The 26,919-nt window shown below is 41.9% G+C and overlaps 1 protein-coding gene and 1 pseudogene across 1 annotated transcript; one reads left to right on the plus strand and one right to left on the minus strand.

Annotated features, from left to right (window-relative positions):
• Positions 1-26: 26 nt before the first annotated feature.
• LOC102871147 (chromosome unknown open reading frame, human CXorf38) lies at positions 27-26,651 on the minus strand. Its single transcript, XM_006897527.1, has 6 exons — positions 26,436-26,651; positions 26,187-26,321; positions 18,291-18,410; positions 10,873-11,022; positions 10,431-10,610; positions 27-173 (listed from the first exon to the last, which is right to left on the minus strand). The coding sequence occupies exons 1-6, from the start codon at positions 26,649-26,651 to the stop codon at positions 27-29; spliced, it is 948 nt and encodes a 315-aa protein (XP_006897589.1).
• Positions 15,668-16,558, plus strand: LOC102865872 (annotated as a pseudogene).
• Positions 26,652-26,919: the final 268 nt, after the last annotated feature.

Below are 26,919 nucleotides of genomic sequence, written 5' to 3' on the forward strand. Positions count from 1 at the left end.
ACTACAATCAGATGCCAAAGGTTACCTCAAACTCTCTCTCCAGGCTCCTCTGAGTTTTGTTTCTGATGCTGCAGGAGGCAGCTCTCTAGCTTCTGCACCTCTTCTTTAAGACCATTTCTAAGATCCTCATTGTTTTTCAGGAATTCCTTCACCATTTCCAGTCTCATTGAGGTCTGCAAGAAGGAAACCATAAAATGTACAGATATTTTCTAATAGATTAATAATATATAATGAAAACTGATTAGCTTTTTAAAAAATTTATTTTAATGAACATTTACAGAGATTGAAAACTGACTAGCTTTAAGATCAGCTCCTGCTCATGTATCCACCAAGAGAGACTGAAACCCTGGCTACAGGCACCTGTTCACAGATAAGATAAAGTCAAAACAAAGTAACCTCCACTCCAACATAACAATGCTAGTTCTGGGACTACACAGTGGGTAGGACCACACATTTGCTTATCTTCTTGAATTCAGAGGCGCTTTAAGCTTCCTGAATAGTATCAAAGGGCTTGGTTTTTGTTTCTCCAATGTCAGATGGATCTTGGCCAAAAGCAAAGAGTACCAGAGGAATGTCTACCTCTGTTTCATTGACTACGAAGGTATTTGACTGTATGGATCACAACAAATTGTGGCTAATCTTGAAAAAATTGGGAATCCCAGAACACCTGATTTGGCTCATGTGAAATCCTTGGACCAGGAACAAAGCAAGAAAACACTGCATGGTTCAAAATCAAGAAAGGTGTGCATCAGGGATGCATCCTGTCTCCATACCTTTTCTATATGCAGAACAGATCATTTGGGAGACTGGGCTTTATGAGGAGGAATGTGGCATCAGGATTGGAGAAGACTCATCAACAACCTACATTATGCAGATCACACAACCTTGCCTGCTGAAACTTAGAAGGACCTGAAGCACTTGCTTCCCAACTGTAGTCTTCAATATGGATTGAAAACATCAAGAAAACAAAGATTCTCACCACTGGGCCAACTGGCAGCATCATGACAGACGGAGAAAAGATTTAGATTGTTAACAATTTCAGCTTGCTGAACAACACTCTTGGTACCAGCAGTCAGGAAATCAAAAGACAAACTGCACTGGGAAAATCTGCTGTCACGGACCTCTCCAAAGTACTGAAAAGCAATGATGTCAGTCTAGAGATGAAGGTGCGTCTAATCCAGGCCATGGTCTTTGCAACGATTTGCTACATATCAGGGAGCTAGACAAAGGATGACATGGACTCATGGACTTCCAAGAAAACAAACAAATTAATCCTGGAGAGGATGAAGTCAGGCTGCTCCTGGGAGGCAAAAATTTTGAAGCTCCATCTCAAATACTCTAGGCATGTTGTCAGGAGGGACCAGTCCTTGGAGGATGGCATCATGCTTTTAAGGGTAAAGAGCCAGCATAAGAGAGGAAGACCCCAGATTGAGATGAATTGACACAGTAACTGGAATAATGGGGGTAGGTGTGTCAGAGACAGTGAGACTGGCTCAAAACAGAGCAGAGTTCAGAGCTATTGTCCAGGGTTGCTATGAGTTGCAGATGACACAATGACAAATAACAACTATGCATTTACATGTGAGCACATGTGTGTATATGTGGGCACACAGTGTATATGTATCTACATTTTTAAAAACACAAGTGAAGACACTGTTCTGTTTGCCTAGATCCTAAAGACCTTTTCTATTTCAGAACATAGAGAGTGGCTTCATTTCCACTCCCCTTAATGGATGAATACTATTTTCAGTTGTGGGTATTTCTCATTTTAACATTCTTTCAAACCTGCTAAAAGCAACAGTGCTGATGTGACAAGTGCATAGAGTGTGGCTTGAGATGTGTAAGGCTGTTTTAATGCTGATAGATGTTGCTGTGTCAACAGTGCTCTGGACTGTTGAAGTTGTGTTGAAATGTTAACTCCTAGATCCTTGACTCTGACCTCCTTTGGGAATGGAGACTCTCTTTTGTTATGTTAATGAGGACACACTGAAGTAGGGTGGGCCCTATATCTAATAATTTCTAAGAAGTGTCTGATAAAAAGGACAAGACAGATACAAGGCACACGAGGAGATGGAGGCAGATCATCTACAAGCTCCAGTGCATCAAGGATGGTTAGCAGCTTTTAGATGCTGAGACACAGGACTGACCTTCCTTGGATACTGCCATCCCTCTGCTGTCCCTCCTGACCTTCTCCATGTCCCTCATCCCTCAACACCACCCCACGGGCACTATCTCATATTTAGTTTTTTTCCCTTTGCTGAAGGTCTGGCACAGAAACCTCAGCTCCTCCTCTATCATCTGCCCTGTGTCTCTTTTCTATTCCATGTCCCTTTTATAATTATGCCCAAAAGGAGTGTCTGTTAATGGGCACGGCTTACAACTCTGGCACAGAGTACAAGTATTTGCTCTTGAAATGTGCTTAAGAGGTACTCAAGACTGTTAGTCTGTTGAGGAAGTAGTCAAAGGCGGCTTTTGGGGGAAAATTATTAAAAATAAGGAAGGCTTTTGCACATTTGCATGTAAAGGGGAAGTAGGAAGTAGAGTGGAAAAAACTGAAAGCCGTAAGCCAGGCCTGGGGGGTGTGTGTGTGTTATTAAAGTTTACCTGTAAAGGTGAAAGACCTTGGGCAAGAAAACATCACCTCTCTATAAACTAGGGGTGATGATACCCACTCCAGTTAGGGGTCAGAGGATTAGAAATAATTACTAAAAGCACTCAGCATTGTGTCTGGTACATTTCTGTCTCCCTTCACTCATTTAAAGGGGCCCTCCTGACATAGTGCAGTACTTGTGCTGCTAACTGAAAGGTCCATGGTGTTAACTCACCGACTGCTACACAGGATAAAGTCAAGCAGTCTCCTCACATAAAGATTTCCAGTTCAGAACACCCTATGGCAGGTCACTCTGGATTGGAACTGCCCGGACAGCAGTGGCTTTGGGGCTCACTCATTTAACAAATGAGTACTGGGAATCTCCCAGGGGCTAGGTTCTAGCCAAAGGTGCTTGTGAATTCCATTCTTTCCATCCCTCAAGCCGAAAGTAAGAGTGCTGTTTTTGACATCTCTTTATCTCACAGGCAACATCCACCCACTTCTTGCCACCTCTATACCCCTCCCTGGTCTGACTCACTGTCATCTCTACCTGGAACACTGAGCAGCAACCCTCCCATCTTGCCTTCTCTGCCTCAACCCCAAGGCATCCTCAACACAGAAAGAAGCCAGGGCTCAGAACTCAGTAGACTCCCGAGTAGGAGCCAAGGTTCTTCCAGTGGCTCACTGGGTCTAGTGTCACACTCCCCACTCCCTGAACTGCCTTGCCTCACTCTCCAGTACCCCTTCCTTCACTTGGCTCCACCCTATTGCTTGACTAGCTGTCCTGTCCAAACACTCCTCCCCCAGATATGCCATAGGCTCCCCCCCTCTCTTTTGAGATACACTGCTAAGGCTTCCCTGACCCCCTTACAACAACCTGCTACTTGTCCCCACTCTGCCACTCTGGATTGTCCTCCTCCTCCCTACATGGCTTCTTCTTTTTAAATAAAAACATGTATTTATTTCTTGCGATGTGTTTTATTCACAAGTTTGAAGAATTGCTTTAGTAGAAAGTTCTTTACTTTAAAACAAACTCCAATTCAACGTCAGTGGAGTCAGACCCATAGGCAACCCTCCAGGAAGTTTTTAGAGGCTGTAAATTCCACAGGAGATTGTTGTCCATTGTTCTCCCTTGGAGCAACTGGTGAGTTTGAACTGGCTGCTTCTGGACACCACCTTACCCACTAGGCTACCAAAGGTCACTGTGGAAGTGTTGTTGTGGAGTTGGAACAGACCCGTAGCTGACCAATTAATAATACTTTTTAAAAAAGAAAGAAAAAGAAGTTAGCTTAGTTTCCACAAACTGGCTTACTTAGGAAGATTGTGTTGTGCATTGCCTGGCTTTTATTTAGGTCCATAGTGTTAATAAGCTGCACTGCAATCCCAAAGGCACAGTAAGAATATACCTACATGGCTTCTTTATTGTGTTTATTGCTGTTCATCTGTCTCCCCCCAGCAGGGATCTTTGTCTTTTTCCAGCTGTACACCAAGCTTCTAGCACTGTTCTTGGCACACACAAGTGCTTTATAACTACTTCTGGGTTCTAACAGATGAAACGCTCTCTTGTGTCCTTTCCCCTACTGCCTCAAGTATGTTGTCATTGTCTGTTCTCGCTGCAATTCCCCATGGATCTTTTTCCTCACCAGAACTGCGGAAACCAGTAATTACTTGAAATAACATGCAAATGATTGAATATATTTTTAGGCCGCTATTGTCCTCATTGTTCTTTAATGTTTAAATCCCAAACTCCCAGCAGAGCAGCCAAGGCAGCAGACTGTGCAAAATGAAAGGCTGCTGGGTGAGTAATGAATGTGGCTCAGAGTGGTCTGGTGGATGGGCATACATCCGACGCACACACAGTCCATTGACAAGTGCTCCATAAGCATTGTACAAGGGTACAGTCCACAGGCATGCACACAGCTATGGGCCAGCATTCCATGAGCACACAGTCTGTAAGAATGCAAGCTACAAGCACATAGTCCACCAGCAAGTTCTCCATGAGCACACAATCCACGGGCATGCACTCCTTGGGTTCCCTGCGTGTTCAGGTACTCTACAGCGCAAAGTGTTTTCACAATCACAGTCACCTATGCAGGGTCTATTTTTGTAATTGTTTTTTATAACTCTATACACAACCCTGCTTGCTGAAACTGAGGAGGACCTGAAGCGCCTGCTGCAGAGTGTCAAGGACTGCAGCCTCCAATATGGGTTAAGGCTCAATGTCAAGAAGACAAAGATTCTCACCACTGGACCAACTGGCAACATCAGGACAGATGGTGAAGAGATTGAGATTGTTCACAGCTTTAGTCTGCTTGGCTCCACAATCAACACTCTTGGCACCAGCAGCCAGGAAATTAAAAGACGTATGGCGATGGGAAAGTCTGCTGTCAGGGACCTCTCTAAAGCACTGAAGAGCAATGGTGTGTCTCTGGAGACTAAGGTGCGTCTGGTACAGGCCATGGTCTCTGCAATCACTTGTTATGCGTCAGAGAGCTGGACAATGACCAGGGAGGATAGAAGGGGAATTGGTGCTTTTGAGCTTTGGTATTGGAGACGAGTGCTGAGGGTGTCATGGACTGCTAAGAAAACAAACAGATTCATCCTGGAGAGGGTTAAACCAGGCTGCTCCTTGGAGGCAAGGATTCTGAGGCTTCATCTGACATACTTTGGTCATGCTGTAAGGAGGGACCAGTCCTTGGAGAAGGACATCATGCTTGGGAGGGTGGAGGGCAGGCACAGGAGGGGAAGGCCCTCTGGGAGGTGGATTGATTCGGTGACTGGGGTAATTGGGATGGGTGTATCGGAGACAGTGCGATTGGCACAGGACAGAGCAGAGTTTAGGGCTGTTGTATATAGAGTTGCTATGAGTCGCAAGCGACTCCATGGCACATAACAACAACAACAACCATTAAGGATTATCAAACTATTAGAAAACAATAGAAATCATTGACTCCTTCTACCATGCTCTCCTTGGCACTCCTAGGTGAGTCTCAAAGTCTTCCTGTCCCATGATCTGCCAGGTTTGTGAGATCACACCAAGTTACATCTATTCACCCTTTTAAATTCAATTTAGTCTATCTCTGTTTTAATGAAAAACTGAAGGAGACTTGTTAAACATCTGTTAAACAGTTTTTGTAAAAAAAAAAAAAAGTCCTGTGGCCATCATACAGTCACTGTACTTCTTATTTCCTAGATGCACACCCTGCCCCTCCATATCACTCCCCATATTTTAACATCTCAAGAACGCACCTTACTGTTGACAGGTCTTAAAATTAATTGATAGAATTTTCTTCACTTTCTTAGAAGTCACTGAGCTAATGGCACCTTCTTGTTGTGTGCTGCTGAATTGGAACTGACCCATAGCTCACCCTCTGGTGGATTTTCAGAGGCAATTAATCACATGGGAGGAGACTGCCCATCTTTCTTTGCAAAGCACCTGACAGATTTGAATCTTGTGCCTTGGGGATTGCATTGCAGCTAAGACACCAGAGCTCCTGAAATACACCCTTATTGAATCCTCTCACTTGAAGACTAACCTTAAAAAAATCCAGATTATATATGGCACTGAACTTTCAAATGAGGTCAAGGTCCATGCACCATGGGAAGTCAACCTTTAACTTCTCAGAGATAGATATTAGTCAATCTTTAACTTCCATGTGATCAACTGAAGCATTAAGAGAAATGCCATAGTCTATGGAAAATGAAAGTTTATCAACTCCATTGAAACTTAGTGACCTACAGTTCAAGACAATTAGTCTTCTCTGCAAAACAGAGATAATTAGGGTTCAAAATATAATACTTTTCAACTCCTCGGTGCTTCACAATCTGGACACTGCCTGTGAGGAGGCATATGACGAGAGCAGGGTTTATTCTTCTTGTGGTTTACTCTGTTCTGAACGAAGCACAGTGTCAGCAAAGCCTTTTCTGCAAGCCTCTTATCATCTCTGGAAATTATGTGATGTATAAATCAGAAAATTAGTAATTTGCCATATGTCAAAATGAACTGTGAGGAGACACAGGCCTAGAGCAAGGGACTGCTAGGCTGGCCTCCTACCCAGCCACAAAGCCTGTTCCTGGAGGCGCTCCCTATGTAAAGTACAAGGTTTGATCAGACCAATGGTAGGCTCCCTATCAGCTCTCAACTCTACAGACTGCTGCCTTCAGTGTGGGGCTACTTATATAATTTGCTTTTTATCACACAAACGGAATAAATTGGCATTCTCTCATGAAAGAGAAGCCTACTGTGGAGCTAGGGTCTGATCCCTAGGTTGTTGTTTCTTGGTTTACTGTTTGGAATGAAGCAAGAGAAAGAAAACTGGGGCTGGTTTGAATGAGATTTTCAAATACAGCAAAATGGAACATATGGCTTTAAAAAACCAGAAGAATAAACAAATGGCCCACACGCTTACTTATTGCTTTAAATGTCCATGGAGGACCAGACCAAAGTGCACTCTAAAAAGAGCAGTTCCTAGTGCCTATGCTAATGGAATTCACCAAACTGAGTAAGGTACTGGAAAATTGTCAGAACCATTATACAAGTGTATTTACCATAATAAGCACAGCTTATGGATGGCATATACATTTTCTTTTAAAAAAATTCAATAACAAATGAATGGATTGAGAAATTGTGGTACACAGACACGATGGACTACTATGTAGCACTCAGGAACAATGGTTTTTGAAAAATACTACATAGTATGGGAGAGACTGGAGAGTATTATGCTGAGTGAACTAATTCAGTCTCATAAGGACAAATACTGCATAAGATCATTACTACAAAAATAACTAGTAAGATGTGCATAAAAGTCCAAGGGAGGAAGGGGAGGGAGCCAGAAGGCTGAGGGTGAGCAGGAGGGAAACCACGGGGTCATAGAGTTTGTTGGGAGGAGGGAGGGGGTGAAGAAATTAAGAAAGACTCAGCGGGGACTTGAAAAGACAAGGGTAATGGTGGGCACAGATCAATGGGGATTCATTTTATAAAACACAATTTATAAAAATGATCATATGATGAAATCAGTGAAGTGGGGGAACGACAGCCTTTTTAACAAATGGTGTTGGCAAAATTGGAAAAATATCTGCAAAAGACTCAAGCAAGACCCACACCTCACTCCATACACAAAAACCAACTCAAGGTGGATCATGGACCTAGGACTAAAACCAAGGACTATAAAATTCATTACAGAAAAGCTAGGAACAACACTAGAAGTCCTAATCCACAACATAAACAGTCTTCCCAGTATCCTGGAAAACCTACAACCAGGAGAAGATAACATAGATGAATGGGACCTTCTAAGACTCAAATCCCTATGCACATCCAAAAACTTCTCCAGTAGGGTAAAAAGGGAAGCCACTGACTGGGAAAAAGTATTCGGTAATATCATATCAGATAAGGGACTTATATCCAGAATTTATGAAATACTTGAGCACCACAACAAGATAAAGGTAAATAATCCAATAGAAAAATGGGCACAGGATATGAACAGGCACTTCACCGAAGACGACATTCAGATGGCTAACAAACACATGAAAAAATGCTCAAAATCCCTAGCCCTAAGAGAGATGCAAATTAAAACAACTATGAGATATCATTTCACAGTTCAAGACAATTAGTCTTCTCTGCAAAACAGAGATAATTAGGGTTCAAAATATAATACTTTTCAACTCCTCGGTGCTTCACAATCTGGACACTGCCTGTGAGGAGGCATATGACGAGAGCAGGGTTTATTCTTCTTGTGGTTTACTCTGTTCTGAACGAAGCACAGTGTCAGCAAAGCCTTTTCTGCAAGCCTCTTATCATCTCTGGAAATTATGTGATGTATAAATGCCCATCAACAAACGAATGGCTAGAGAAGCTGTGGTATATTCGCACAATGGAATACTATGCTGCATTAAAAAACAAGGAACTCATACAATATTATTCAAAATGGTTGACTCTGGAGAACATTATGCTGAGTGAAATATCCCAGTCACAAAAGGACAAATATTACATGATGCCACTGTTGTAGAATGGGACTGTCCTTGGGGTTGGGGAGAGACTGAGTAAGATGGGTTCAATAATGTATACTGCACTGAAACAGAGGAGGGAGAAAACTGTTTAAAAGAGATATGTGACTAGGTATTTCTGTCATCACAGGAGTCTAGAGCGATGGCTACATGGTGGAGGGGACCTGGGGGAGGGTTTGTAAAACAATGAAAGAATCTTTTCTTTTACTTTTCCATAATTTTTGACTCATGTACTTATAACTTGTTAGTCAAAGTTGTGTCTTCTAGGTTGCAACACCCCCATGATACATCTTCAAGGATATGAACATGTACGGCCAAGCACAATCAATAAGAGTGCATCTAAATTCCAAAATCAATCTCCATAATAGTCTATGTGTTTCCTACTGCCTTTAGAGTAGTGAGAGAAGATCTTCACCCTGAAACCCACAGCGTCCCTTTTCAGCAGGAAGTAGCTAAGAGAATACGCCATCCCCTTTTCCTTATGACTCAGGGTGAAGTCTCTCTCAGGGAGGAGTGATAGGGAATGGCAAAGGACACACTGACAAAGAAGATTAATCAGAACAAGCACTGTGGCATTTGGACAAGAACAAACTGGGAGGAGGGTAGAGAGAATAGTGCAACAATGAATGAATGGAAACCCAAAATCTCTGTAAATGTTTATGAAAATTAATAAAATATAGAAAGAAAAAAAAACAAAAACAAAAACAAATGATCATATGAAACACAACGTGAACAAAGGAATGTGTGAAACAATTATTAATTCATGTAAACCAATATAAAAAAATTTTTAAAAAATGAACATTCATACAGAAACCAATTTCTAAAATAAATAAAAAAAACAACCCAAACCAACAACCAAAATATTCTTGCTATAAATGACATGACCAGCAAAATTACTTTTCTAGGACAAGGAAGGAGAAGTGAATTGATTTTTCTAAATAATTTTTCTTGGTGATCTGTAACTTGAATCCAGCCAGGGCTGGATTATTTCTGAACCTTTCAATTTTTCTACTGTTACTATCTTTTGTATCTTGCATGTAATAAAGTGGACTCATTCTCTCTATATTCTCTATCAGAGTTTAAGACCACCATTAATTTCCCTTGTACTAGGCTAGACACCTTGATCTTTTAGCCCCTCCTTTACAAGGCTCCTCCAGCCCCACCCCACATCCAAAGTAATCTAATCAATCACTAAGATCCATGTGCCTGTCAGAAAAACTACCAGAATCTGACTTGTCCACAGCCTTGAGTTCATATCCTCTCCCTCATCTCCACGTGACCACAATTGTCTCCACTTCAGTCCAACCTCCCCCTGCCTAATTTTCTCAAAGCCATATCTGCTCAGCTCACTCTCTCCTGCTTCTCCTCATGGCTTTTGGGGAATAAAAACATTTGACAGGGCATAATACGCCTTTTTTACCACCTTCATACCTGACCTTATCTCCTATGCTTGTTTTGTCATTTCTGAGGCCATTTTGTCCAGAGTACCCTTGTTCCTTCGCAGTTTGTCAAATTCTTATTGGGTTTTGCAAGCCCCAGCTCAACAGTACAGTGTCAGCAAAGCCTTTTCTACAATCCTCTTAACCTGCACTTTGATCAGAACTGGGTCAGCCTTTATCATGTTTCTACTTTGTGGCACAAAGTGGGCATGCAAACGTTTGCTGGACATACTTATTAAGCAAATACTCTGTGCAAAAAGAATATTCATTTCTGGAAATTATGTGATGTATAAATCAGAAACCTAATAACTGGCTATATGTCAAAATGAACTCCTCCTCCTCCCTGGTCTCTTTGTTTTGTTTACTCATACAGAACTGATAATTTTTTTTTTTTTTACCTCTTCAGGCAACACCTCTTGCTCTTCTGCTTGGAGGTAAATCTCTTGAAGTTTTTCCTTTATTAATTCCATTTCTACTTCATTTACTTGGCTCTCACTCAAGTAAATTCCTGTTTCACATTCAAACCCATCTCGCTGATCTTCCTCAGGGATATGAACAGCCCAGTCAGATGTCAACAGCTGTTAGATTATCAAACAAATATATGAGCTGACTGAATGCAAGAAATATTCCAGTGCATTACTCAAAGAATTTATAATGAAACTTTATTAACTGGATCTATTTCATACTATCCTGTGATCACGTCTCAGCACAGTACAAGTCCAGATTTCATATAAAAAAATGGACACATTCTTTCTCTTATTTATAACCTAATGCTTAGTTTTAGGTCTAACAAACTTCAAATTCTAAAGGAATCACTGTATCATTTCATATGATTTTTACCTGCTCTATTCTGGAGTATATTGACACAATTTCTGGGATATGCCTGAATTCACTCAGGAAATTCTGGATTTTCATCTGAAAATCTCGAAGCCACATAGAAGACACTTTCATCTCTGAAGAGTGCATGATCTCATTACGACACTTAATCACCTACAGAAAGATAAAAAGTTAACAGGCTTCCATGTCAATCAATGGTATACAGGCTGAAGGTTTGTGGTTCCAAAGAAATGCTTTAGGAAGGCTTTGTTAACTACAAAATGCCCAAGTGTGGTCCTCAGAGGACAAAAACTAAACTGTAATATTCTTGGGATCATATGCATAATCTGATGTGAAGCTGTACCATGGTGGAGGATGCCAGCCTCCAACTCAGACTATTCATCCTAAGGGTACATATAAAAAGTCAAGTCCTCCTGCAACCACAAACTGAAATGTCTTCAAGAATTCAAGGGAGACAATAAAGATTCTTCATGGTGGGGTTGGGAAAACGGCAAAGCGGATACCTTGTTGAAAGGGGCAGCAGCTACTCATGGTTTCTTCCCAGAGGAGCTGTATGACTGCAATGCCTGATCTCTCAAGAGTAGCTGAAAATTCCTATTTTTACGACAACTAAAAAATTTTTTTAAAATTATTTATTTATTTAAAGAACATAACTCAAAGCCACATTTTGGGCCCAGGATTCTAGAACTTAAATGTGGCGACTAGGCAATAGTTGTTGTGAGGTGCTGTCAAGTAGAGCATGTCTCAGAGCAACGCTATATACAATGGATTTGAACCTTGTCCTGTCTTGTGTCATCCTCATCATCTCTTGATCCCATTCTTTTTTTTTTTTGAAAGTTACTTCATTTAAATTTTATTTTGAATAGCATCAATCAAAAAAGATTTCCTAAGGTTATTTACAATGTTAAATGTATAATTATGAATATATGCCTTTCTGACAACAGGGTACCATTCTTGAGCAGCAATATGCTTTTAAAAATATAAAGATGCATCATCATTTTTGATATAAAGGTACTTAAAAAAACCCAAGGTCTTAGGGAATTAACAAATCATAACAGAAAACTGTTGTTTTATTAATTTAATGTGTACATAATTACCAATTTTAATACATTAAAAATAGGTGTAAAGGGAGGTCTGGTGGCCTAGTGGCAAGGAACTGCAACTACAATCCCCGAGGCGCACGGTTCGAACCCACCAGATGCTCTGCCGGGGAAGGAGGGACAATCTCCTCCTGTACCAGTCAGATCTGATTTGACAGTACACGCACACACAAAAATTAAAAAAAAAAAAAAACAAAAAAAAAATAGGTGTAAATGCCCACAGACTGTACAAAAATTAACACCCCACTTATTTATTAAAAGTTTCTAACCACCTCCCACCATAAATATACAAAAACAAAACAAAAACCAACTATGTTTAGATAGGTTAAATTGCATGCATGCATGAAATTTTTGAAGTATTATTGTCACTGTATCAATCCATCTCATTGACAGTATTCCTCTCTCAATTATCCTCCATCTTGACAAGCACAATGCCCCTTTCCAAGAAATAGCCTCTCCTAGCAACCTGTTCAAAGTAAGACAAAGTTTCTCCATCCTTGCCTCTAAGGAACACTCTTGGCTGCACTTTTCCAAAACATCTCTGTTTATTCTTTTGGCAGTCCATTTCCCCCTTCCTAATCACCTAAGGTGGTGATGCCCCAGCAATCCAGAAAAACATGGTTACCTGCAGGTATTGTGAAGGCTTGATGGTATGCTCAAACTTGTACCACTTAACACTTAAATAATTTAATCAGGGTTAGAAATTTAAATATACCTATACTTATTCTTTTTTTTTAATTTTAAAAATAATTTTAATGAACATTTACAGAGATTTTGGATTTCCATTCATTCATTGCTGCACTTCTCTCCCTGCCCAGCCCTCCCCCTCCCCATACTTATTCTTACAGTAGCATAACAAAATGTGCAAAGAGCTGGAATTGGAAAGCCAAAAGGGAAGAATATATCTGGCATATCTCAAGCTCAAACAATATAAGAACAAATTCAAGTCTTGATTTGCATAGTGAGGGAGCCAAATATACAAAATATTGAATGAAGCAGGAAGCATCAAAAGAAGGTGGAAGGTATATACAGGGTCACTTTACTAGACAGAATTGGTTGACACTGAAACATTTCAAGAAGTAGCCTAAGATCAAGAGCCAATGGTGATAAAGGAAGAAGTTCAAGCTGCACTGAAGGCACTGACCAAAAAATAAGGTCCCAGGAACTGATGGAATACTAACTGACATGTTTTAATAAATAGATGTAGTCTTGGATGTGCTTACTAGTCTATGCCAAGAAATGTGGAAAGTGGTTATTTGGTAACAGACTGGAAGAGATTCGTATTTATTCCCCTTTCAAAAAAAGGTGATCCAACAGAATGTGGAAATTATCGGATAATATCATTAGTATCACATGCAAGTAAAATACTGCTGAAGATCATTCAAGAATGGCTGGAACAGCACATTGATAGGGAACTGCCTGAAATTCAAGCTGGATTCAAAAGAGACCTGTGGCACGAGGGATATCATTGCTGATTCCGTTTTGAGGGGCTAAAAAGCAGACAATACCAGAAAGATGTTTATATGTGTTTTATTGCCTACAGAAAGGCAAGTGATGGTGCCAATCATAACAAATTATGGCTAATATTAAGAAAAATGGGAATCCCAGTACATTAATTGTGATCATGTGAAACCTATATCAACAAGCTGTTGTCTGAAGAGAGCAAAGGAACACTGTATGGTTTAAAGTTGAGAGATGTGCATCAAGGTTGTATCCTTTCTCTGTATCTACTTAATCTGCATGCTAAGCAAATACTTAGAGCAGCTGGATGCTATGAAGAAAAATGTGGTTATCAGAATAGGAGGAAGACTCATCAACAACTTGCACTATGCAGATCACACAACCTTCCTTGCTGAAAGTGAGGAGGACTTGAAACACTTGCTGTAGAAGTTCTAAGACTACATGCAGCTTTCAATACAGAACATATCTCATCAAGACAAAAATCTTCTTCACTGGGCAGACAGGCAAGATCATGATATATGGACAAAAGATTGATGTTTTCAACCATTTCATTTTACTTGAATCCGCCATCAACAAACAAAAAAACAAAAGACATATTTCAATGGGGAAATCCACTGTTGAGGACCTCTCCAAAGTGCTAAGGACAAGGATGTCAGGGTAAAGAGTAAGGTGAGCTTGATCGAAGCCATGGTATTTTCAATTGTTTCCTACCCATCTGAAAGTTGGACAGTGGATCAGGATGACAGAAGAATTGCTATCTTTGAATCTATGGCATTAGAGAAGGATACTGAATATCCCATGGATGGCCAAAAGAACAAGTCTGCCTTGGAGGGAAGTGCAATCTGGGAGTTATTTAGAGGCAAGGATGGTATGAAACTCTACCTCACACACTTGGGGCATGTTATTGGGAGGGGGTCGGTCCTTGGAAAAAGACATCATGCTTGGAAAGGTAGAGGGTTGGCACAGGGAAGGAAGACCCTCAAGGAGGTGGATTGACACAGTGATTGAAGCAATGGGCTCAAACATGTTGTGAAGAGGGTGAAGGATAGTGCAAAGTTTATAGATTTGTTGTTCACAGGGTCACTAGGAGTCACAGTTGATTGACTCAGTGGCACCTAACAACAACAATTATAGATCTCCTTGTTGTTGTTGTTGTTATGTGCTGTCGAGTCGTTTGCAACTCACAGCGACCCTAGGTACAACAGCCCTAATCCCTGCTCTATCCTGTGCCAAAGGCACTGCCTCTGACACACCCATCCCAATTACCCCAATCACCAAATCAATCCACATCATAGAGGGTCTCCTGCGCTGTCCCTCCACCCTCCCAAGCATGATGTCCCTCTCCAAGGACCTGTACCTCCTTACAACATGTCCAAAGTATATCAGACGAAGCCCCAGAATCCTTGCCTCCATGGCGTAGCCGGGTTTAACCCTCTCCAAGATGAATCTGTTTGTTTTCTTGGCAGTCCATGGTACATTCAATACTCTTCTCCAGCACCACAGCTCAAGAAGGCATCAATTCTCCTTCTATCCTCCCTAGTCATTGTCCAACACTCTAATCTCCTTAGCTCCTTCAATTTTGTGGCCAGCTGCCTATCCCTTATATTTACCTTGATCTCTTAGCCTAAAATACCACATCAAAGAACAAAGAATACCAGCTCTGGGACAGCTACATGCTGAAGCAGTAACGCAAAAATCTTGTCTCTGGGAAACTGAGCTAAAGGGATATTTTCAGCATAAATACTATAATGAAGGGAGCCCTGGTGGCCTAGTGGCAAGAAGCTGCGCTGCAATCCAGAAGGTGGGTAATTCTAATCCACCAGATGCTCTGCTGGAGAAGGAGGGGCAATCTCCTCCTGTGCCAGTCGGATTCAATTTGATGGCACACAACAAGAATAAAAAAAAAGAAAATTAAAAGAATGTCAACTTCTGTCAAAATTGAAAACAAATGAGACCATCTTATCATATATTAATAAATATGTAAAGACCTCAATAATTAAGAAACAACTTTTGTAAAAATAATACCAAAGGGGCCAGCCAATGACAGTGATATGCTTCTGTTGATGTCATAAAGGCCTCAGACCTGGTGCATGCGTGGAAGCTGGGACACCCCACTCAGCAGGAGCGTGCAGCGGAGGACCACATGAAAAGAGGGAAGTCCAGTGGCTGATGCTGCTGCTGCTGCTGCCGCCGCTGCCACGCCACCACCACCGCCAAGATTTGTCACCAGAAGAAAGATGGAGGATCTGAAGGAGCATTCATCTGATGAAGAAAAGGTGTGTATAGTAGCAAAATTTATCATTCATGCCCCCCCGGGAGAATTTAATGAGGTGTTTAATGATGTCCGGCTACTGCTCAACAATGATAATCTTCTCAAGCAAAGTGCAGCCCGTATATTTGCACAGTATAACTTGGACCAGTTCACGCCTGTAAAGATTGATGGTTATGACGATCAGGTATTGATAACTGAACACGGTGACTTGGGAAATGGAAAATTTTTGGATCCAAAAAACAGACTATCCTTTACATTTGATCACCTAAGAAAGGAAGTAACTGATCCAAGACCCTACAAAGCAGAAAATACCATTGAATCATGGAGAACTTCCATAGAAATTGCTCTTCAGGCTTATGTAAAACAGTATTACCCAAATGGGGTCTGCACAGTGTATGGTAAAAAAATATATGGACAGCAAACCATTATTGCATGCATAGAAAGCCATCAGTTCCAAGCAAGAAACTTCTGGAATGGCCGTTGGAGGTCAGAATGGAAATTTACAATCACTCCTTCAACCACTCAAGTGGTTGGCATCCTGAAAATTCAGGTTCATTATTATGAAAATGGTAATATTCAGTTAGTGAGTCGTAAAGACATACAAGATTCCTTAACAATGTCTAATGAGGTGCAAACAGCTAAAGAATTTATAAAGATCGTAGAAGCTGCAGAAAATTACTATGAGGCTGCCATTGGTGAGAATTATCAGACCATGTCGCACACTACTTTCAAAGCCTTACGTCGACAGTTGCCTGTTACTCACTCAAAGATTGATTGGGCCAAGATGATTAACTACAAGATTGGCAAAGAAAGGAACATCTACAAGATGAAGGTTGCAATAACTGGATCAATTTAGTGTCTTCTGGGTTTATTAAAAAGACAAAAGTCTTGCAAAAGTATTCAGTTGCCCAGTCTGATGAGTTGTTGCCATTTCAATCATTGTAATTAATTAGTTTGGTTAGAGCACAAAGCTTAGCTAATCAACCATTATTTTTCATTGCTGTTGTTCAGAGAGGACTGAAAATCAGCTTAGTTTAAGCATCTTTTAATTTCTGTTAAACTTTCTTCAGAGAAAGAGATGATTTATCTAGCTTAAGGTTAAAAAATTTTTTAACTATTTCTAAACTCTTTTACCTACCGTAACCAGGAAGTTATTGTCTTTTTGTCTTATGAAGTGGGTAACTTTTGGTATTTGCCCAGTGATTTTTCATGGGGTCAATAATGGATATCGTAGTTTAAGGTGGTTAATGGATTTAGTCTTTATGCTGCTAAAGACATTTTCTACCTTTCCCCCTCCCTTTCCCATGTATTTAAGATTGAGATTTAGAGGGAAAACATTTTCTATATCAATTGTGTTTAAACCTAACAAAAAGTTTATTTAGCTAGGTTTAATGTTTAAACTTTTTCTAAACAAGACCAAGGTTTAATACTATTGAAATTCTGAAATTCAATGAAAATACTTGTTTCAGAAATGCACTTAATATTTTTTCTTGTGAGTTATGCAAATTAGTTTCAATATCATATGTCCTTGAGTTATTTTTATCATAAAGCCACAAATTTATTATAACAAGGCAAATTGGAATATATATATATATATATACACACACACACACACACACACATATATATATATTCCTAAAAAAAATTCAATAGCTGGTAAAGTAAAAACTAAAGTTGATTCTGATTCACAGCAGCCTTATAGGACAGGGGAGAACTGCTCCACAAGGGCTCCAAGGCTATCATCTTTTTGGAGGTAAACTGCTGCATCTCTTTTGCAGTGGAGTGGTTGGTGGGTCTGAGTTGCCAACCTTTCAGTTCAGTGCTTAACCACTGCAACACAAAGGCTCCTTTTCAACAGCTGGCACTGTGGCAAACCATACATCCACTATTTCTACATTCTATAAATAATCACTCTTTTTCATGACCTGCAGAGCACTCACTGGTTAAAACTAATCTCTGGTGAAACAGAGTTTTCACAATCAACCAGAGAAGATCTGACTCTGACAAGCAGCGTGGTCTATCCTGACCAAAAACACCAGTAAGTGTTTTTCTTTAAGTGCAGTTCCATCTAATTTGGCTTTGTCAGCAGTTTGGTTACTAACACTTAGAAGGGAAAATTTTCTTAGCATCTTTTTGTGGTGGAACAGGGATCTGGAACTGAAGGTTCCAAATGGTTTTGTAGCAAAGAGCATAAAGATGAGTTGTGAGAAAATGAGCTAAAGGGCTGGAATCATTGCACTGGCACAGAGCTTCTTGACCATCGCCCCCTGCCAAGTTCTGCCAACCTTGAACCATCGAGTTTAACTCCCTTTGTTCAACACTGTTTGGGAAGACTCTGGTAACTATTTTTGCATGGCTGACTTAGCTCCACAGAACATGCCCCACTGCTGGTGTTCATTTCCTACCTTACTCTCTTTTAAAAATAGAATATAACTAAACTAGTTGCTGACAAATTAATCCCATCTTGTGGTGGCCCCATATGTGTTACAGAAGAACTTCACAGGGATTTTTTATGGCTGGGGTCATTTGGAAGGTGGCGGCGATCAAGCCTTCTCTCATTAGATGCGTCTACATGTGGCAGTTCTTACCTCTATGACCTTCTTTCTATCAATTATGAAGTGATCGCAAGAGTTGATGAGACTTAAAAGAGCAACTGCATCACACTCTTCGGGTCCTCTTTTGTCTGCAAGTCCTCGGGGCATGAAGGCCTGTGGCAGGGATAAGCACAAAGGGTCCCTGAGTCTCCATCCACTCTAGGAGCTGATAGGGCAAATACTACTAGCATATTCACTCAGATGATATGTTGGAAAATGCAAGTGAAACAACAATGTCACAGCTAAGTCCTGCTCAAAAGGAATAACCCAAGAGTTGTTCTAGCTGTCCATGTTTAATTTTAGTGAAACCTCCCCCAACTGATTTTTTTGTATTGTCGTAATGGAATATAAGCAGCAAGTTTGGGCACAAAGCACTTTCATTTCCCTTACTCATGTTTTGGTGACTTAAAAAAAGTTTCTAAAAGTAAAAAAAAAAAATAAGACAGTTGTGGAGTAAATGACTTGAGAAATGTCAGTATAGCAGTATAAAGTAGAGCTTGGAGTCTGAGTGAGCTGGGCAATTGTTAATCCTCAGACACTCATCAGTAAGCCAGGGATAGCTGTCCTTCCCCTGCCTTGAAGGATGCTGTGAGAATTAAGTGATCAAATGGAGGCAACGTACTCACACAGAGCCTTGCATGTATTAATACACATGTTAACAAATGCCATTAAGTATTGTGCTGATGGGATAGGGTTAAGTAGGGTTGCAGATTTACAGATGAAATTCCACCTTGAGAGACCAGATACATCTACTTTCTCACTTATTGACTATCTCATTATCTGACATCTCACATTTATAACAATTGTAGAAACTCTAGTATCCAGCTGTTTTGCACATTAATAATGTGTGTCTGGCAGTAATAAATGTTGAGGCATGAGGCAAAAGTAATGCTTGCTGTGATGGCTACAATTATGTGTTAACTTGGCTGGTCATGATTTTCGGTGATTTGGCAGTTATGTAATGATATAATCTGGCAGTCAGGTAATGAAGTCATCCTCAGTTTCACCATAATGCCAATTTTCATGTAATAAACTGATTCTTTGGAGCCTAACCATGTTGGTAAGTGAGGAGTGGGTATATATCAGAAGGGTCTCATTCTACCATCATCTTCCCTTTGTTGTTAGGTATCGCTGAGTAAGACTCATAGGGACCCTATACAACTGCCAACAACCTTGTCCTATCCTGTGCCATCTTCATCTGACACTAGAGTCCACTGCTGAAGTCACCTTGTCAATTCATCTCGCTGGGGGTCTTCCTTTTCTTCACTGACCCTCCATCTTTCTGAGCATGATGTCCCTTTCTAAGGATAGCCTTGCCTAGCTACATGTCCAAAGCATGAAAGATGAAGCTTCGCTATTTGTGCTTCCAAGGAGCACTCTAGCTGCACTTTTTTCCAAGACACAATTACTAGTTCTTTTGGCAGTCCACGGGATTGAGTACTCTTCTCCAACACCACATCTCAAAGATATCAATTCTTCTTTTCTCATCTTTACTCATTGTCCAGCTCTCTGCTGCACAGCAGGAACTATTTCCTCAAAAAGGAATAAATCCCAACCAAAATGAAATAAATTCTAGTGGACAAGCAACATGAATGCCTCCTATAGTGTTGCTTATATCAGTATCAGAAAAGGGATGTAGTAAATAGATACATGTTGCTGGTTGTACAATCATACACCTGAACCTCCCGTAATTAATAAGAATTTTGCATACATTAAAAGGTTCCTATCAAAAGGGGTGGATAGCCAGCACCATACCTGGCTGTCATATTAGCCATTAAAATGCCAGCCTTTTAGAAAAAATCTATTATAGATGCTATGTTAACAAAAATTAATTAATTGACCAGAGGTGAAATAAGGCAATTCAAGTGAAGAAATCAAACTGTTTAATCTGGCTACTGCTGTAAGGATAATGCAAAGTTAGATGGGCCTTTGCTGCTTTATAACCAAGGCACAGTCTTTTTCATTATCAAGTACATCCTGGTTGGCACTTTCTCAGTAATAGAAACCTGTCTTATCCACGTTAAGAGTTTGACTTTTCAGAAATAGAAGACAACAGAGAGGCTCTGCTGCTGCCCTGACAGTAAACCATTTTCTTAAAACTGTACTTCCTGACACTGTATTTCATTTAATACATGCTGGTTAGAAGCATACATTGTCTCTCAGCATACACTAAATGAAACTCAGCATACACTAAATGAAACCTACTGCCACAAATTCTGACACACAGTAAGGCAGAGAACTGCTCCATAGGGTTTCCAGGGCTGTGGAATCTTTATGGAAGCAAACTGTGGCATCTTTACTCCAGAGTGGCTTGTAGCTTTGTACTGTCAACATTCTGGCCAGAAGCTGAGTACTTTAACCATGGTGCCAGCAGAGCTCCTTTACCTTACTGCCTCTAGAATTGAAGGAAATGAGGTTGGAGAAATACACCAAATTGGGACTGACTGGTTCTGCAAAGAAGTTTGGAGTTCTTTCTAAGGACTACAGGAACCCAGCCAAGGGATTTTAGGCAAAGGGACAAAATAATCTCCTTCCCATTAGATGATCATACATGCAGAGAGTCAACCAGAGGGGTAGAGCGAAGCGGCACATGGCCAGGTAGGAGAGGGTAAGAGCTGTGACTTGGAGGGAGACACAAGGACAAATGAGAGGGTCGTGAGAGGTACGGAACTATGACAATAACAATTTTAGGGAGTTAGTGGTAGTGCTTGAGAGCAGGGGAAAGACGACAAGTCCTGGTTTAGAAAGAAATATGAACTACTCAGGCAATCAAGAAGTGGACATGGCAAGTAAGCCACTGGATCTGAGGAGAGGTCAGGGCTTAAGTTATAAATTGGGGAGCCCTCAGCAAAAAAGTTTTTGGTAAAACAGTAAGATGAAATGGTTTGAGCTGCAAAAATGGGCTCAAATATAGAAGCGATTTGTAAGGATGACTCAGGATCATAAACAATGATTTAGGTACAATCATTCTATTGTACTTTAAGATGGCTGGGTCAGAATTGACTCATCAGCACCTAACAACACTAAAAAAAGACAGTGTTGGTATTTTCTGCTTTTAGCAAAGACCATCTGACAGCAGGAATGGAATGAAATCTTTTCTGAATCCAGCTAGAATTTCTACTAGCTCCCAGTTGACATACTATTTCAGGCATTTTAAAATAATCTTCAGCAAGATTTTACATATGTATGATATTAACATTGTTTGACAACTTCTGTACTCTGCTGGATCATCTACTTTTTTAACATGAACAAATACTCTCTTCCAGTTGTCTGTCAAATGACTTGGTATACCTGACCCACGCCATGGTATTTTCAATATCTCATTTGCATATGAAAATACGTCAACAAATAGGGCAGACTAAATTTGAGCTGTGGTGTTAGCAAAGAGTATTGACTATACCATGGACATATACATCTGTCTTGGAGGAAGTACAACCAGAGTGTTCCTTAGAGGCAAAAATGGTGAAATATGATCTACTTTGGTAGGAGGAGAGTCTTTGGAAAAACACATCCTGTTTGGAAAAGTTGTTGTTGCTGTTGTTGTTGATTGTGTTTGACTTGAGCAAGATTCATAGCGACCTTATGAACAAAAGGCCTGAAGCCCCTCTACAACTATTGACATTTATCAAAGTTCATGGAGTTTAGAGGCAAGTTTTATTTAAGAAGTGGATGCCACTCCTGTTTCCAAAACTGTCACAGAATGTTATTGGTTCAGTCGCCTACGATGCATAGTACCCCTACGTACAGCAGCTCTGAATCCTTCCCTTTCCTGGGCCAGTCTCATTAATTCTGACACATCAACTCCCATCACCCCAGTTACTGTATCAATCCATCTCAACTAGGGTCTTCCTTTCCTGTGCTGTCCGTCCACTCCTCTGAGCATGTCCTTCTCCAAGGACTAATCTCTCCTGGCCATGTGCCCAAAGTAAGTGAGGTGGAGCTTCAAAATCCTAGCCTCCAAGGAGAGACCTGGTTTCACCCTCTCCAAGACAGACCTATTTGTTTTCTTGGCAGTCCATGGTATGTTCAAGACTCTTCTCTAGCACCACAACACGAAGGCATCTATTCTTCTGTCATCCTTAGTCACTGTCCAACTCTCTGAAGCATAACAAGTAATTGAGAACACCATGGCCTGGATTAGGCACACCTTTGTATCTAGACTGACATCGTTGCTCTTCAGCACTCTGGAAAGGTCCCTGACAGCAGATGTTCCCAATGCAATTAGTCTTTTGATTTCCTGACTGCTGGTGTTAAAAGTGTTGACTGTGGGTCTGAGTAAGCTGTAATTGTTAACAACCTCAATCTCTTCTCCATCTATCATGGTGCTGCCAATTGGCCCAGTGGTGAGAATCTTTGTCTTCTTAATGTTGAACTTCAATCCATATTGAAGACTACAATCCATGACCTTTTGCAGCAAGTATGTCAGGTCTTCGTCATTTTTAGCAAGCAAGGTTGTGTCATCTGCATATCATAGGCTGTTAATGAGTCTCCCTCCAATCTTGATTCCACACTCCTCCTCATAAAGCCTTGCTTCCTTCCTCATAAAGCCCTGCTTCCCAAATGATCTGTTCTGCATACAGATTGAAAGTACTGTTTGGAAAAGTAGAGAGTCCAAAAAAAAAAAGAGAGGAAGACACTCAAGACAGATTGCCACAGTGTTGGTGGTGCAGATAGGGGCCTAGTCATGAGTCAGAGTTGACTCAACAGCATTTAACAGAAGCTGCACGAAGGCCTACTTCAGTTCACAAGCCTGGGTGATACCACCAGAATAGAAAACTGCATTCAGAGAGAGGACAGGCCCAGAAGGGGCAGCGAGAAGAAATCAGGAAGACAAAGGAGAAACCAGGAGAGTAGGACGTCACAAAGCCAGGGGAGTTTCAAGAGAAAAAGAGAGCCAATAGGGTTAGTTGGTTGTCTGTCTCTGAGGTAAGAAAGACCAGAGAACTGAAGATTGCCCATAATCCTGCCAGAAGCAGGTAACAGTGGAGTGGCAGGAGCAGAAGCTGGGGTGCAGTGAGGAAGAAGAGAGAAAAGAAGCAGAGGAGGAAGGTGCAGCTGTGCTGGGATGTGCATAGGCAATAATAGATAAGGGGAGTGAGTTGGAGGGATGGGCCAAGTATTTATTCAAGTGTGGTTGCTCTTTAATTTCACTGAGATATCACACACACAATTTATCCACTTAAGGTGTACAGTGGTTTTTCATTTATCCAGAGTGTACAACCACCACCAGCCAATTCTGGACTATTTCTATCACCTCAAACTGTACTTACTTTACCTGTCTACAACTCATTTCCTGTCCACACTACAACCTCGGCCAACCACTGACATACCGTCTATGGATATGCTTTTTCTGGACATTTTATATAAATGGAATCACATAATATGTAGCCTTTTGTGTACAGCCGCTTCATTTTTTTTTTTTAGTATAATGTGAAAATCCAACCACACTGTGGTATTTATAAGTTTTCATTCCTTTTTAGTGTGACATCCCATTGCATAAATATATCACATTTTTATCTACTCATAGGTGATGGATGTTTGGGTCCCTTCCACTTTTTTCTATGGGGACAGGGTTGAGATGAGCATGTGTCTACAAGTGCTCTTCCTAAGTGTAGACGTAGAAGCAAGAATGCTGAGCAATTCTACATTTAATTCCTTCTTACCTTTTAAAAATGAATCTAGGCAGTAAGAGCTATATGTGTGGCAACGGGAATAAACCAGGTGGGAAGAAGAGTGGATAAATGAAGATTCAAAGATTCCTGGGCAGGTGGGAGAGGGTAAGGTCCAATACAACCTCAGAGGGCCTGGCTGATGGGAGCAGATAACCCTTCTTTTTAGCAGAAGGAAGAAGGTAGTTGACATGGTGGGAGGTTTGTCAAAAAAGATGAGGAATTATGTGTCTGGGGGGCACCCAGCAACTCCACAAAACATGAACAAAGCCACCAGCAAGGAGCAAGACAGGAATGGAAGTGGGAAGGAGGGGGAAGTACACGAAGTGAAACCAGTCAGCTCCTTTGTGAGTCTTTCCCAGAGTAGACGTAAATGATAGGTGTCAGTGGGGCAGTAGCTGGGACAAACAAGTTCAGAGAAAGGAGAGAAGGTATATTAACTGCGAGGGACTGATTTTTAACAATGAACCACGGAATCTGGGCTACCTTAAGGAGCTAAATAAAGCCAGAGGACGGAGGCTGCTGGATATGGAGAACTCTCTCAGTGGATGCCTCAAAGGAGTGGAAGTCGTATGGCTTCAGGGGTTGGGGGGTGCTGAATACATGTACCATCCTGTGATGCCAAGGTCCAGGGCATAAGCACACAAGGAGGCTGAGATGAAGTGGACCAGAGGATGTTTGTGTAAGGAGCCAAGGAAATGACAAGATGGGAAACACAAATACCGGGAGACAGCAATGGGGAGCGGGTATGGGTGGCTTAAGAAGGTGGCATACAGGTTTTCAAAGATGTGAAAGCAGCAGTGGACACAGAATAGGTGTGAGATGGGCATAATAAAAGGTTATGTTGTTGTGTGCCGTGGAGTCAGAACTGACCCATAGACCCATAGCTGACCCTCCAGCAGGTTTTCAGAGGGCGTTAATCCCGGAGCAGCTTGTGGCCTCGCACCCCCGCCTTCAGGATAGCAGTGCAGCTTCTTGCCATTAGGCCACCAGAGCTCCAATATAAAGTATAGTTTTATTTCTTCATTCTTGTTCTATTTTCCTTGTAAGGCGCTCTGGTGGCCTTGTGGTAAGATGCTGCACTGTAATCCCCACAGCCTGAGGTTCGAATCCACCAGCTGCTCCACGGGAGAAGGATGGGCAATTTCCATCTGCCAGAAGGTGAGCTATGGTTTGGTTCTGACTCGACTGTGAACAACAACAATAACAATTTTCATTGTAAAAGTAGAAATTTGCAATTCTGTGGTTGCAACAAAAATGGTGATGGGGGTCTAAGTGTGGTAGCTTACATGTCAAGATATCCACATGTCTGGGGGCCACCAGTAGTGTAAATAACTCATTTAACCACAGGCATTGAGCTGAGATCCTGCCTGCTGACTTCCCAGGCACTGAGCTCATGTCTGCTGTTAACTGACACATAAACTGATGCCAACAGGTAATCTGTATCCAGAAACCAATTCTGACTAACATTAATCCTCCCCTCCCCAAACTGGACTTCTGCCAAACATCAGAAAAGTCCAATCTTTCCTGAACAAACTGGTAAATCACATTGCTAAGATCTGAACACAACCTTCCTATAAGTCTTCTATCTAGCTGCCCAAACCATCTCTGCCTCCCTGAAGTTCTTTTTATTCCTTGGCAGGCACATAGGTTCTTCCTATTTTATCCCTAACTTTCCTTGTCTTCGTCCTCCACATTCTCAGCTCCTCATGTGCCTGCCATAATGAGCTACTGTGAGAACCTCACTTGAAAACTCTTCAAGGTGACTCCCTCTCTGTGCTCAAGCTCTCACTCGACATCTTCCCCCAGCATCTCTTGAAATCCTTATGTCTGGATAAGCAGACGTGATTTTTGTGTGCCTCTGAGTTGGAAATGACTCACAGCAGACCCTCTAGCAGGTTTTCAGAGGCTGTAAATCTCATGGGAGGAGACTACCCACGTTTCTCCTGCAGTGCTACTGGTGGATTCAAAGCCCGCACCTTTGGACTGGCAGCACAACTCCTTTCCACTAAGCCACCAGAGTAAAGGACTCAAATACCTTCAGGCATCAGGTCTACTCTATTAGTGGATGGATTCAATAGCAGAGTCTAGAAACATCTAAGCCGTTCGAAATGAAAATTTAAAAGCCTGTGGGTCAAACAAGACTGGGATCCTCCTTGATCTGCACCTCTCTTTGAGGCCCCCACCTCCATAAGACCACGCCTCCGGGCCCAGGATTTACCTTGGCCACCTCCCAGGCGTCGACGGGCCAGCGCCCCGGCCGGCAGTTTCCCCAGTGGACGTCTCCATTTCTGTTGATGTGATGGTTCAAAATCTCCCTTTTCCACTCGGCACACAACTGACACTGAGGCTGAAACTAGAGGGGGCGGCGTTAAGGAGGGACCCGAGGCGGAGGGAGAGGCAGAAACTTGGAAGCTGCGCGGGGCGGGGAGGATGGCGGGGCGATGAAGGTCCCTGACCAGGTGCTCACCTGGCGGGCGCGCGGGCTACACCGCGAGCCACCACGGCAGGCAGCACCGGGGCCCAGGCCGGGGAAGGCGGCGAGCAGGCCGCGGTGGAAGACGAGCACCTCACGGCTGACGAAGTCTTGCAGGCAGCTGCGAAGCAGCAGAAGGCAGTGGCCTGCTTTCACCCAGTTCTTGTATTCAGCACAGTTGAGGCGCACAGAAAGCTCGGATAGCACCATGACTCTCCGTAGCCCCGGAAGCCTCCAGGGTGTATTGCTGGAAGTACGCATGCGCGCAGGCCTGGGAGCGTTGCTTCTGAGGCGGCGCAGTCCAGCCCAGCGACCGCCCCAACAGGGAGCCACGAGGGCGTCGCGCGGGTGTGGCAGAGAAAACAGCACTTTGTTACTGACACTAGCAGAGGCGGAGCAATTTGCTTTCAAAGGGCACTTGTGCATGTTTCCAGCCTCTGTGCCAGCAGTCTGTGCTGTGCTCAGCCCTTACTTTAAA

The sequence above is a fragment of the Elephantulus edwardii genome, unplaced genomic scaffold (genome assembly GCF_000299155.1).
Source record: "Elephantulus edwardii isolate Elephantulus edwardi_28Jun2011 unplaced genomic scaffold, EleEdw1.0 scaffold00210, whole genome shotgun sequence".
Taxonomy (NCBI): domain Eukaryota; kingdom Metazoa; phylum Chordata; class Mammalia; order Macroscelidea; family Macroscelididae; genus Elephantulus; species Elephantulus edwardii.

Coding starts and splice junctions, on each gene's coding strand:
- LOC102871147 (XM_006897527.1), bottom strand. CDS start 26,651: ATGGTGCTATCCGAGCTTTCTGTGCGCCTCAACTGTGCTGAATACAAG. Junction 10,611..10,872: donor TATACTCCAGAATAGAGCAG/GTAAAAATCATA, acceptor ATAATCTAACAG/CTGTTGACATCTGACTGGGC. Junction 174..10,430: donor AAGAGGTGTTGCCTGAAGAG/GTAAAAAAAAAA, acceptor TCCTTCTTGCAG/ACCTCAATGAGACTGGAAAT.